This window comes from Lepidochelys kempii, chromosome 4 (genome assembly GCF_965140265.1).
Source record: "Lepidochelys kempii isolate rLepKem1 chromosome 4, rLepKem1.hap2, whole genome shotgun sequence".
Lineage (NCBI taxonomy): Eukaryota > Metazoa > Chordata > Testudines > Cheloniidae > Lepidochelys > Lepidochelys kempii.
This window is the reverse complement of record NC_133259.1, coordinates 115,327,921-115,342,129: the sequence shown is the minus strand read 5'-3', so window position 1 is coordinate 115,342,129 and position 14,209 is coordinate 115,327,921. Positions and strand designations below refer to the sequence as shown.

The window sequence follows — 14,209 nt, the reverse complement described above, 5'->3', positions numbered from 1 at the left end:
AGAGATTCTGTTACCCGTGAAGCTAGGACAAGTCAAATAGCAAAATACTTTCCCTACTGCCACATCTATGAAAATATTTGAATCATCACTGGAGTCAGGCACCTCCTTTTGAACTTTCCACCTGTCACCTGTTGAATGATACCTGTTATTCTGCTTATTTCCAGACTACTGCAACTCCAAGCTACAGTCAAATGTCATATCACTATCTTTATTATAACAATGGCTGCCCACAACATCCATTATTCTCAGTCTTATGAAGTAAACATCCAGAATAACTGAGTAATTTGCTGAAGTTGTACAATGTACCAGAGGAGAAAACAGCCATTTCATCTAGTAGAAAATGGTCCTTAACAACATTAAAAAGGAGAGAAGCTTCTGGAGATACTGTTGTTGGCATTGGCAAGATGAGAAAGGGAAGGGAGGGCCCACTGACATATTCGGGGGGGTGGGGGAGGGTGCGTGTGTGTATTTATAAATGGCATCTGATCCAGAATTTTAGTCTCATGGGCTGCCTAGTTAACTCTCCTTAGACAAAAAGCTTTTCCTTCCTTTAGTTTCATCTGCATCGAGAGACATGCTTTGAGCAAGGAGCTATTTTATCCTTATAAGTATTCACAATATCCATATACCAAAATCTTGTAATCAAACTCCTAGCAAAACTAGTGTCACAGAAAATGATAAACCATGGGAGACCAAGTTTTTTTAACACAGTTACTGTAGCAATTTAGAAAGAAAACACACCAGAAAGTAAAAGCACATTGTTATGTTTAACCATTCCAACATGAAAGGGCACCTTTAAAATATTTACGGAAGCAAAACTACCAAAAAAATTAAATGAGCTTAAAAAAAAGTCTCAAAGAATCTTTTCAAGATTTCAACTCCCAGCAATTTGAACTGATTCAGCAATAAGGAGACAATAGGAGCCAGATAAAATTTTAAAGGTTTGCTTACCACAGATTGACTAGGAAGGGATGCTCAAGGCCCTGCATGATCTGTAGCTCCCGAAAGACATTCCGGACTTCATCTCTCTCAATGCACTTTTGTTTATTCATGTATTTCATGGCATACATTTTCTTGGTGTCTCTCTTCTGCACAATGCACACCTAATAGACAGCAAAGTTAAAAACGTAAGTTTCACAGCTATTAGCCTTTTGGAATCACAGAAAAATATAACATTGTGACTTTAAAAAATATCCTTCTTCAATAATGATGATTACTTTAAGACTCTGAGGAGGAATAAATGCTGGTAACCAGCAGGATCCTGAGTGAGACCTCAACTTAGCTTGTCTATAGCACTTTTCATTCCTAGATTTCAAAGTACTTTACAAAGGAGATATTATTATGTCCATTTTACAATGGGGGAACTGAGGCACAGAGAGGATGTGACTTGCCCCAAGTCATCCAGCAGGCTAATGGCACAGCCAGGAACAGAACCCAGTCTGTTCTTGAGTTCCAGTCTAGTGCTCTGTCCACCAGGCCACACTACCCCCTTTAGTTTAAAGCAGCAGTCCCCAAACTATTGAAGACTGCGCCCTCCCCTTATCCCTGTCCATGCCCTGCCCCTCCCCCTGTGTCAGGAGCGGGTTGCAGCTATGGCGATGTGGACAAGGGTAAGAGGACAGAAGCTGGGGCCGCAGGGATGGGGATGGGGATGGGGCCGGAAGCAGGGCCAGGGACCAAGGCAGGAATGGAGTCGCAACCGGGCTGCAGTGGGGGCCAGCAGCCAGGCCCACAGTCAGGTGTGGCTTCATCACTCCTGGCCCCACCCTCAGCCCCAGCGAAGCCCCACCAAGGCTGTAGACAAGGCCAGGCATGGAGCTGGGACTGTGGCTGGAGGCAGGGCTGGAGCAGAGCTCAGGGTAAGGAGGGCTCCCCACCCCCACCCCCAGGCCCACCACACACCCCCAAAGGTCCTGCCATGCCCCTCTAGGAGAGCATGCCCCATACTTTGGGGACCTCTGGTTTAACGAAAAGATTGTCTAGTGTCCTCATTCACAGAAGCACATGCACATAATAATTTCCTCATATAATGTGCCACAAAAGTCATCTAACTATCAGAGCTGTTCTCCAATTATTGTTAAGGAAAAGATGATCTTGCTCAAACTGGATTATCAAAGATTTTAAGGCTGAAAGAGATCATTGCAATCATCTAGTCTCAGGCCATAAATCACTTTGCTTTGGTTTCTTTTACAGCCTCAAAGAGTAAAACAAACTAATGCAAAGTGATGATCTAGTGTAAGCAAAGACTAGCTTAACTCTGATCTGGGTAAAACTGGACTGACAGCCATATTCTTAAATAGCAGGCATTTCTAAGAACCATCACTCTGAAACACCATTTGTGGTAACATTGGAACGTGGGGTTAAAATATATCTGGGCCTGAAAGCAGTGAGTGATCTCACATTCGCAACAAATGCTAAATACAGCCGCAAAACAATGTGGGTTAAGGATGGACTGAGAAGCTTTCCCATTGAATGCTCTTGTTCCTGCAGGGTTTTTTAAAGTCACCCCCTTGAAAGTGTTCTAATATACTTTTTGCTAGAATTTACCATGTTATTCCAAGTTAGTATTTGTATAACAGTAGCATGAACAGGTTCCAATCAGAATCCAAGTCCCATTCCACTAAGCACTGTACAAATGCATAAAACGTTATATGAGAACGTCACCCATGCTCTAGCCAATTTATGCCACATAAAAAGGGGCAGAGCAGCATGAAGGGGATCTAAAACCCTGTATCCAGCTAAAGGGAGGATTTCCCCAGTGCAGGAACCATTGAAGACAGCCATAGGGCTGCCTTTTGAGTACCCTTTGCCTGCCCGAGCATAGGGTGTGTCTTCTGGGGGCAGGAGGGCATGTCAGAGATGGGGCCAGAGGAGAGACAGAGCTGCAAAGATTATATGCAGCGCTGCATCCCATATAGCAGCCCAAGTAGGCTGCCATAATTTAGGCTCCCCATGGCTAACTTACGCCAGGTGCTCCAGAGCAGCCAAGGTTTTGGAAGGTGCAAAGATGGCTTATAGTCACTTTAGGACTCCCTCCCTCTGGACTGCAGGTTCAGTGCACCAGCAGTCTCAGCCACTGCAAGTGTTCTGGGGGAAGGACAATCTAAGGGACAGATTTTGACAATTTTACTCACATTGAATAGCATTTTACACATCAGTGACTTAAAGGGGAATATCTGGGGGGTAAGGTACAAGTAAGGGGATCAGAATATGGCCCTTAGAAATCCTGACACACAAAGAGTAAGGGAAGGAAGAGAAATAGAATCAAATTTACACAATGTATATATATTTGCAATTTTTTAAAGATAAAGTGAGTTCCAGCTAACTCCATCTGCCCTTCAAGACATCATAAATTGATTGATTTCTTGTAGGCATCACAACAGAGGTGGGTCTTGAGGAAAGGTTCAAAGAAGGAAAAGGTAGTGGCACTAAATCTATAAAGCTCTTTTGCAGGGCAGCTTTGGGACAGTGCAGCAATGGGTTGCCAGCTTCTATGGAATGTGTCCTTCAGACCTAATCTAGTCCTGTGATGGAGTGTATGATCCCCACACTGATGGACAAGTTTAAAGAAGAGTTCTGGGCCCAGAAGGCTGTATGTGCTGGGCATGCTCACTTTGGAGGTTCAGCTGTGAGCTGGGCTCAAAAATGGAGCGACTCAGCTCAGTCTAGGTGGACACAACAGGGGAGCATTTGAGGCTGAGGCTCCACATAGCTGAGACAGCTGCCATTGGCCCTTCACCCCATGGAATCTGGGATGCAGCGGACAGAGGAAGACTCTCTGAACGCAGTCAGAGAGAACTCCAGGGGGAATCCAGAAGCTGACAAGTGACACTGATGGAGGAATCAAAGCTGGGTAGGAAGTGTCCCAGGGAACAGGCATAAGGGTGCCTGCCCTTAAGCCACATATTTGAGCTATTATTCAGAGGGTCCAAGGCTGGAGCCTGGTAGAGCAAGAAGGGTCTGGGTACCCCTACCACTGCCCACTGACTCTTGTCACTGAGCAGCATGGCCCAGATCACTGCCACTAGGTGGTGCTACCAGGCTCAGATATCAACCCCCGGCCCCCTACAATCTCTAAGGCATTATATTCTGTTCACATATAAAGTTAAAGTCACATTTTCCAATGTGAATAAATGCAGCTTCTGATTGCCTTTCTTGATGATAGAAGGCAAGTTATCTAGTTATCAAGGAAAACAAGGATGATAAAGATCTGGCTAAACCTATCACTGACGTATAACGGTGAGCGCAATAAAAGTTAAGTGTTTTTTTCCCTCTGAGATACCTAATGGAAGTCTAATGATTAGCGAAAGAACTCAGGAGAACTACAGGCTGAGTGCCAAGATGTCAATACAGCAACAACACAAGCGGTTACTTTCTCCCCCCCCCCATTGTTATTATTCTCCCCCATTCCCTATATGTGTATAGGAGCATTAAAAAAAATGGGGGAGGGAAGCTGAAAGAGAGGGAAAATGTTCAGACTTGTCCAAGCTCTGCAGGATTGTAAAAAGCAGGAGTTTCAGTAGACATTCTTGATTCCCAGTCTGAAATTAAGTGAATGCTTATAGAACGCTAGATGTTCCAAACCAATTTCCCAATGCACTATGTAAATCAACCAGTAATGGATTTTTTGCTCACCACCCAAAGCCCAGAAGTCATTCATTTACATGAACATCTGGCTTACTTTTTTTCCTTCTAATCCTTGGCCAGGATTGCACGGTTTCCTTAGAAACTACCTGTTCTGTTGTATTACGAGTCTAAGGGCCCCGTTGAGATTTCTGAGAGATTGCTCAAAAAGTAAGGTGTTACAGTTTAAAGGTGGCAGGAACCAGTCTTAAGATTGCAATATAGGATCATGCACTCAGCATCTCAAATCTGCTCTAACATTTGAAATTAAGATAACACAATATTTATAAAAGTTTAAATTGATGTTAAAAGTGTTTTAAAAACAAGGACCTGCTCCTGAAAGGTGCTAAACTCTCTCCGCTCCCACTGAAGATGAGGGGGGTGAGCTATATGGAGGTGCTCATGATGGGATCTGACCCTCTGTTATTATCGGATACACATGTAACTTGTAAAGATGTGTCTTTAAAGAAATTTAAAAGGTACTGTTATAACAACTTGTTCCTACACACTTTTCAACATATAATTTTTTTTTTTTGAGATTAATGAGAATTTTCATTAAAATACTAAAGATATTTTCTGGAAATCATGGAATGTTTGTATTGCTTAAATACTTTCAAATGCTTGGAGACATTTTGAAACATGGGCCACAACAAGTGCAAAAACAAAAATGGGAACACAAATCCAACATTTGTAAAGAGAAACAGGCTAACTGATGTGTAAAGAGGGAGGCAAGTGAACAGTTCCCTCATTTGCACATAAGTGTGGGATTCTGCACCTGTTGTGCTCACATTACAAACATTATCCATTTAGAATTTCCTTGTGAATATCAAGTCAATAATTAGAGTTCTGCACAGTTGGTACCTTCAGCTTCAGTATCAATGACACCTGCTGAATTTGTCTATCAGTTTGGTTTTGGGACATGTGATGCTTATTTTTAAAGTGTCCCTTACGAAAATGTTCAAATAAATTTGTTAGTCTCTAAGGTGCCACAAGTACTTCTTTTCTTTTAGCCACAGAGAGTTGTTTTTACATACCTGAACTGCTGTCACTGGGAGATGGAATAGTCCCTTTCACCTGATAAAATCTAAAGACTGATTTGTTTCCTCTAATTCTGTTCTCTTAAAGCTAACAGCTGTCAAAGAATCTGACAAGGGCCATATTCATACAGAGTTGCCTTCCCCATGGAGCCCGTTGGAGAGTAAAACTGATGTGATTGCATCCGATGAAGTGAGCTGTAGCTCACGAAAGCTTATGCTCAAATAAATTGGTTAGTCTCTAAGGTGCCACAAGTACTCCTTTTCTTTTTACTGATGTGATTATGACTTCAGAGCTAGCTTGAACGTTTGAGGCACAATCCAGAGTAAAGTCCAGTGCTGGACTGTATTCTGCCTCTGAATTCTCCAACATGCAAAGGGAGGACACACACTATTACACAAATTTGAGATCCAGTTTACACCCCTTGCTCAACAGGTCCCCAGAGTGCAAGGACTGCAATTCTACCTGGCCTTCACACCGTTGTGTAATGGAGGTGGGGTCTGGAAAAGGATTTATTGTATAAAAAGAAGGCAGAACTTGTCTCTTAGCCAGTTTCAATCTGCTACCTGTACTCTGAGGAGAAATTCACTGTGCTGTGCAGTATTCCCACCTAGTCACGTGGTCCTAAACAAACACTTCCTCTACCAATGATGGGGATTGCAGAGAATCACTTTCCCTGCTGGAGAATATATACCTACTAAGGGTATGTCTACACTATGAAATTAGGTCGAATTTATAGAAGTCGTTTTTTTAGAAATCGTTTTTATATATTCAAGTGTGTGTGTCCCCACAGAAAATGCTCTAAGTGCATTAACTCGGCGGAGTGCTTCCACAGTACCAAGGCAAGCGTCGACTTCCGGAGAGTTGCACTGTGGGTAGCTATCCCACAGTTCCTGCAGTCTCCGAAAATGAGATTCAAAAGTTCGCGGTTCTTTTCCTGTCTACCTGGCCAGTGCATCTGAGTTGAGAGTGCTGTCCAGTGTGGTCACAATGGAGCACTCTGGGATAGCTCCCAGAGGCCAATACCGTCGAATTGTGTCCACAGTACCCCAAATTCGACCCGGCAAGAACGATTTAAGCGCTAATCCCCTTGTCGGGGGTGGAGTAAGGAAATCGATTTTAAGAGCCCTTTAAGTCGAAAAAAAGGGCTTCATTGTGTGGACAGGTGCACGTTTACATTGATTTAACGCTGCTAAATTCGCCCTAAAGTCCTAGTGTAGACCAGGGCTAAGTCTCCCATCCACCCAGGAGAGTCGCAATTCCAGGTGTTCTGTGCTGGGCTCCAGAGCAGCTGCCTAGGGGAGACAACTGGAAACAGAGGTGAGGTACTCTATCTCCACACACTGTTAGTCCCAACTAAGTTGTTCCTGTCTATGTCTGGGACAAACTTGCTAAAGCAATAGATAGTAGATGTGTATAGGGATACAGAATCTATCCTCCACTCCTGATCTGTCCCCTCATGCTCCAAGCCACTAATATCCATGGTCTCAGCTAGGTGGCCCTGGCCATAGACTGGAGAAACTTAGAAAAGGGTTGGGGGCTGGGTGTTACAGACCTGGCTTTACACCACTAAGGAATTTCTCTGACCCAGGGAACCCTCAGCTGCCCTTTTAAGGCATGACCAATACAAAACGGCTGGAACAGAGGCAAAACATCTAGCCCAGAATCTTCTCATGTCACTTCAAGCTCAAGAATATTTGTGGCCATATTGTCAAGAAACATTATTACTCCGCGCTGGTGCAGTATGTTGCTGTTGGATAAACTGCAGATTATTAGAAAATACTTTACCAATTATTCAGTCAAGCAGGCCCTGACTGTGGGACTGATTCTGGTCTCACATCCGTGTTACACCAGTGGTGCTCCCTTGACTTTAGTAGAACTATTCCTGATGTACACCAGTAAGCATCAGACCTCAGCCCTGTGTCTCAACACCTGAGATATATAGGAGGAGGAAATGTTTGTACAGTCAAATCATAATTTAAATTTAAGGAGGTCGTATTGTCAGGGTTTGTTCTAGGGGCAGGCAAGCAGGGCAATGACCCTGGATGCCAATTTCCAGGGAGTGCCACACTGCTTTGCTTTTTTATTTTGCCTTTTTTCCACTCCGATTGGCTGGCTGTGGGGTGGTATTTTGGAGGGGTTTTGTTCTTTTTGGTTTGGCTGCTGGTGGGGTGGTGGTTCCACAAATGTTTTCTGCCCTAGCTAGTAAAATAGGGGCCGATGCTGCAGACTGTTCAATGTACTTGACAATTTGAACAGAGAATTTGAAGAAGTCTGGTACAATATCATCCGTGGAAAGTAGATCCTGCACTTGAATTCAAATTATCCTGCCAGTGCGAGCCTGCAACTACATGGTTACATCTGCAGTAAAGCTAAATGAAAATTATAGTATTTCATTCCTAGTCAATATTTGATTTATTGAATATCCAGATATATAATGTTTACGGTAATTGGTTTGATTAGACTCACATTTTACAGAACTCTATTAAGGAAGAAAAGAAAATCTAGTTTGATCAGATGCAAGCACACACTTGCAATATTTGACAGGGTGTAAAACAACCATTACCTGGACTTATCTTAGGAATTTGCAGTTTGAATGATTTTTTAAATTGTGTTCCCTGCTGGACTTCTTTTTACAAGGTCATAAACCAGGAAAAGAAATACTGACTACCAAGCGGAGGACTATTCTTGAGGAATTTCTGACTTGGCCAGCTTTGGGTATTAGAGGAAATACTAATGGTATAGTGCCCTGAACTTTGAAAGTTCCCTTCACCCAGAGATCTCAAGATACTGTGAAATATCAATGTCCTGTGGTACAGAGGAGAAAACTGCGAAAGTAGCTACCCAAAGCCAGAAAGGAAGTTAGGGATAAAGCCACTGAGACTGCTCACTTGTTTAAAGGAAGATATATGCTTGCATACCTTAGTGAATCGCTACCTAAATCAGGCTCAGAACTTAGGTCACTTGATATTTAAGCACATCCTTTGCTGAATTGGAACCTTAGCTGTCAGAGCAGGGTAAATAAACCTTTCTATTTCAGGAAAACTAATTTTACTCCTTTTTTCCTCCCCCTTTTTATCCATGGTCCCTTCCTATCCTGCTCACAGCCATTGTGGTATACCTTTTCACTTTCTCTAGTAAAAGAACTACTACTGTAGTTACAAGACTGCATCTGCCCTGTCAATCTCAAGACAGATACTGCTCCTTTAAGAAAATGGTACATGTTGGTATAGGGTCATTTGAAAGTCTGGTGACCACTTCTCAAGTCTTTATGTCTCAAGAGCTCATCCTCCTATCTGCTGAGTGGCTTGTGAATTCTCATACAACAAATACTATTGCAGTCAAATATTGAAGATAAACTGCCACTCAGATGTCAACAAAAGTCAGGAAAAATGCTTTCTTGTTTTTTGAGGCTGTCTCTAGGGAGACAGGGTAGCTGCTGAGGGAGTTAGCTCCAGAGGGAAAGAGAAGGACAGCTGATGGAGAGAATCACCTTGAGCACTGCGCACAAAAGCATGCTGAGCTGTGCAAAGTCTGTGCCTGTCATATCAGCTGCCACCTGCAGCTGAACCCTGCAGAGGCCTAAGGTTGCTGTAGCAACCCTGTAATTTTAAGATATATCTACATAGACACTGCAACCCAGTAGCAGTAAAATATAAAGCTAGGAGTGTCATAAAAAGTCTTGCAGCTGTCAGAAGACAAAAGAGGCTGGGGTGGCCAGAAGAGGGGAAACAACAAACACTGCTCCTTAAAATGGAAATTTAACAACATGATGAAGGAAGCCAGACTGAACAGCAACATCTACTTCCTGAGCAGATGCAAGAAACACATCATCATCCCCAGAGGACTGTCCATCTATAACCCTCTGACTACTGCATACAATTCTAAGTGTGTGGGAAAGCTCTGCAAAGGGACCTCAGAAAAACTGAGGAACCATCTTACATACTCCAGAAGGGAACTCCTCAAACAAGAAATTATCACATGCTCCCACAAACTGGGAGAAAAAAAACCCCTCTCAAAATAAACAGGAAACCTACTTGGAGATCATTCAGGAAACCCAAAACAACTCTAAAAAAAAAAGGCCGATGACAGCCATCCAACACAAAAATAAAATGTGGAACCACCTCTGGGAGATACCATGACACCAGGACCCCCACACAATACACAACACCTCAACATCATCAACATATCAAGACTGCCCCTAACTGGAACTGAAGTATCTGTACTCTCCAAGAGACTGGTTTTCTGCTCCACCACAGAATCTGATACCATACTATCATGTGGAGAACCAGAAGAATTCTTCTGCTGACACCACCTCAAGGAATTCTGTCACAACAAAGATACCACTACCCACAACTATCACATCCCCATCAACAGTCATAAGGAAAAAAAAAAGAAAAGCAAAAAAAAGAATAATCTGACTGGACACCCTCCAGCAGACAAAGCCAGACATTGGATCATAACATCCATTGCTTTAGGGGAAATAAATCAGTGATATTCTCAGCAAATATTGCATCTATCACAGTCTCTCCACTACTGACACAGGATAGCTACACAGCCCATGAAATCCAACTATCAGATAGCGATCAAACCAGCAGACAAAAGAGGCGCCATTGTAGTCTTTAATTGTGATGACTACATCAATGAGGCTAACAGACAACTCTCGCAACCTACTATAAAGAACTCAAAGGAGACCCAAACCACAGTTTACACAAGAATTTAAAGGTACCATCAAATCCTTCCCCAAACAACTCCAAGAGAAACTCTACAACCTCATCCCCCATGAACCCACCCCACAAGGTGCGCCACAAGATACACAAACAAAGGAATACAGGCAGACCCAGCATACCTGGCCCTGGCACTCTTACTGAAGGAATATAGGACTCATATAAACCATCTTCAAACCACTTACCACACAAAGAGCCAGCTTCCTCTAAGAAGCTCTGCAACTTTAACAACCTCCCAGAGAACACCACCCTTGCCACAATGGATACCACCTTCATATACACCAACATCTTTCACCATGATGGCATCACTGCCTCCTTCAAATACTTACAAGATAACGTACAGCACTCTGAAATCCACCCCAAATGAATTGCCAAACTCACCTACAGCAACTTCACATTTAATGAACACTTTGTCCAAACCATGGGAATAGCCATGGGTACTAGGATGGTTCCTCATTATTCCAACCTCTTCATGGGCCACCTTAAGGAAGGATTTCTGGAAAAAACGGACCATGAAACCAATGATATACCCAAGTTACATCAATGAGATTTTCAACCTCTGGAGAGATGACCTAAATGCCTTCTGATTTCCACCATAACTTGAATAACCACTGTCCATCCATCAAATTCTTTCTAGAACACTCCCACACCAGCATCAGCTTCAGCAATGGAACCCTATAAACAACTATCTGCAAGAAGCCCCTGAATCACCACACTTACCTCCACAGATCAAGCAGCCACCCTAGAAACACCCTAGAAAAATAAGTTTCTCAGCCAGGCACTCAGGTACCACAGAATTTGCTCTGGAGAGAAAATTCTGCATACACACCTAAACACATTTAAAACCACCTTCACTAAACAGGGCACTCTACCAGATAAATGGACCACATCACGGAAAGGGCCACCCAAATTCCCTGGGAGAACCCATTACAACAGGCAAGGGGGAACCACTCACCACACTTCCCAATTTGTCATACCACCTCACAGTGGAAGAAATCTTTTCTGAACCTACTCTTCTGGCCTGCAAACAACCCCCCACCCTCACAAACAGAAGTGAGCTCCCCACAAACCAAGGCACACCAACTGAAAGCGGCACCACACTCTGCCAGAACAGCAGATGCAAAACCTGCAAACATATCTCCACTGCTACAATGATCAACACCCCCCACATAACACACCTTTCAAGCTCGATGGATCATACACATGCCTATCACATGTGGGGTCTCTCATCCACTACATGAAATGCCGCAACGACTGTGTGAGTGAAACCAGATAGTCACTATGCTCTTGAGCTCACAAAAAAAAGACAAAAAACACCATATCACCCATGAGCAAACACTTTTCATAAATCGATCACTCCATATATGACCTCTCAGTCCTCTTCCTCCAAGCAAACCTGCATAATACCTTCAAAAGATGAGTCTGGGAACTTAAATTCGTAACTCCGCTGGACCCTAAAAACCAAGGACTTAAACAGAGACACTGGGTTTATGGCTCATTAGAACAAATTGTAACACACCCTACTGCCTGCTAGCATGCGTGAACCCCTTGTGCTTAACACTCTGTCTCAACTTGTATTTAGCTCAGATGCTCTGGTTACCTTCTCCAGTCCTGAGAAAGGGCTCAAAAAGCTTGTCCCTTCCACCAGCAAAGGTTGGTCCAGTAAAAGATATTACTTCACCTATCTTGACACTAAGGCAAGTCAAGAAAAGTGCCATGCTCTACAAGCACAAAATAAAATACGGGACATCAATCGGGGAGGGTATTACAATAGGTTCAGGCACAATTTACCAAAATAAGGAAATGATGAGGCAACAACACTGTGTTGCTGCTTTCCATCATGAGGAGGTTCCAGAAGGAGATTGACAGGTAAAGTTGGGATCAAAGTCATTCCTGAATGGATGGTAGGGGCTGAAAGGGATTTGCTGAAAAAAGTTTTTTGGAAGCTGTGCTTTTGACCCGCCCTCCTTGTGGATACTGTAGGACAGGTCATCTTAACATGTGTTTTCTTCTTTTACTGTTTGTGGAAGAGACAGGATATGGAGTGGAACTTTTTTGTGTTGATTTGGGATAAATGAGTACATTATTCAGAAGACTATTTTGTTGCACTAACAACTGTACATTAAACAAATTATGTTAAAAGATGAGCAGCATGTGTATATTTCTTCCTGTTGTTCAGTGGATGCTCTAGGGGACTGTGAATCTAAATCCAAATGATAAAAAGATTCAGAGAACACTGTAGCCAACTGCACCCCAAACAAATACTCAGCACCAGAAAAGGCTGTCGTATCAGGAATTACAAAAACAGTGCTTCATGAACCGGTCTCTTTTAGGTAGCATTGCCATGGGCCCCACATGGCCCTGACAAGAATGGATCCACCAGCTAGCTCCTGAAGAGCTCAGAGGGCTGTAGTGTTCCGTTTTTCCTTCCCTTACAAAACAGCTGCATCTGGCATGAAGAGCCAGGGCCTTTTGGGGAAGGCAGTCATATCAGGGTAAGGGGGCAACTCTGAGGGAAAGATAGGAATGCAAGCTCCGGTCAAAGGTTAGGATCATTTGGATATACCTATGAATACTTATCCTGGATCTAACCTGTACCCCAGACAGTGGAATCACGAAGGACCTCTGTAGTTTCAGTTTGATGTGACGTTCTAGTAGTGCTGTGTGATAGTAAACAGTTACTGTGTTCCACCCCAGAGGTGGCTGAACCTCAGTGGTATGGGAGAGGATACTTGGATAAGTTTTGCATATGACACTCATTCCTGCAGTCTTATTCAGGTAAAACTTCTCATGAAATTCATTGGTCTAAATAAAGATTTACAGCCAAAAATTTGAAAGTCAGCTTGCAAAGTGATTTGGGTTTCTGCTGGATGAAATACACCATTACCCATGTAAGATCACCGATCCTGCAAAATTTCATATATGGACTTAATCGTAAGTGTGGGAGTAGCTCCAAAGAACACAGTGGGCATATGCTTAAATTAAATATCTCCTGAATCAAAGTCTAACTCATTATTATTTGATCTGCTGTCCAAGTTATATGCAAGCTTCAAAATTTACCATTTCAAGTAATATTCTCTCTCTAACATTTTCTTAACATGACTCCATCTGACTGCATAGCCTTGTATTTACCCATATGAAAATTTAAAATCTTGGTTATTACCGGCTTCTTTATTATATACTCATTTGTAAACAAGTCATTAGTTTTCCCTATTCTAGCACATGCTCATTGAATTAAAGAAACATTTTCTACCATAATTACATTTCAGCTGATAGAACTTTACATGTATTTGAATCAATGTAAAAGTATCTTTGTAATTTAAATATTAAAATAGATAAGAATGATCTAGTTCTGATCCTGATTTATCTGTACAACCTAACTGAGATGTCTGCTACTACTTCTTTCATTTATTTATTTATTTGAAGTGGATTTCTTAGTCCTGATAAGCCCTGTGGAAGATATTATAATCATATTTACACAATTAACTTAAGCAAATGTCAGAGTAACTTAATTTAATGTACAACCAAAGTTGCGCTTAATTTGATTGTGATCAGAATGCTACAAAAATGCAACTCTGTTAGTCTAACCAGAGTGAATGAGCACATCATATTAGTATGAAGAAACCTGATGCTAGATTTACCACCAAAAACAACAACTAAACATTGATTCTTACCTTTCCGAAACTCCCTTTCCCAATAGCACGCAGTATTTGAAAGTGGTCAAAATTAACTGTAAAAGCAAATAGAAAAAGAGAGGAATAATAGTTTGTAAAATGCAGGCTCAGAAATAATTATTTAAAAATTAAAAACGATGCAATGTTGCC

At 42.3% G+C, this 14,209-nt stretch overlaps 1 protein-coding gene across 2 annotated transcripts in view; it reads right to left on the bottom strand.

Moving 5' to 3' along the window:
* STK32B (serine/threonine kinase 32B) overlaps positions 1 to 14,209 on the bottom strand; it is a 254,347-nt gene that overhangs the window by 198,913 nt on the left and 41,225 nt on the right. For both annotated transcript variants that reach the window (XM_073340132.1, XM_073340133.1), the window contains exons 2-3: positions 14,060 to 14,115; positions 952 to 1,103 (exon numbers count right to left, since the gene is read on the bottom strand). In XM_073340132.1, coding sequence (XP_073196233.1) covers positions 952 to 1,103; positions 14,060 to 14,115 — 208 coding nt within the window. The remainder of the gene's footprint in view (positions 1 to 951; positions 1,104 to 14,059; positions 14,116 to 14,209) is intronic.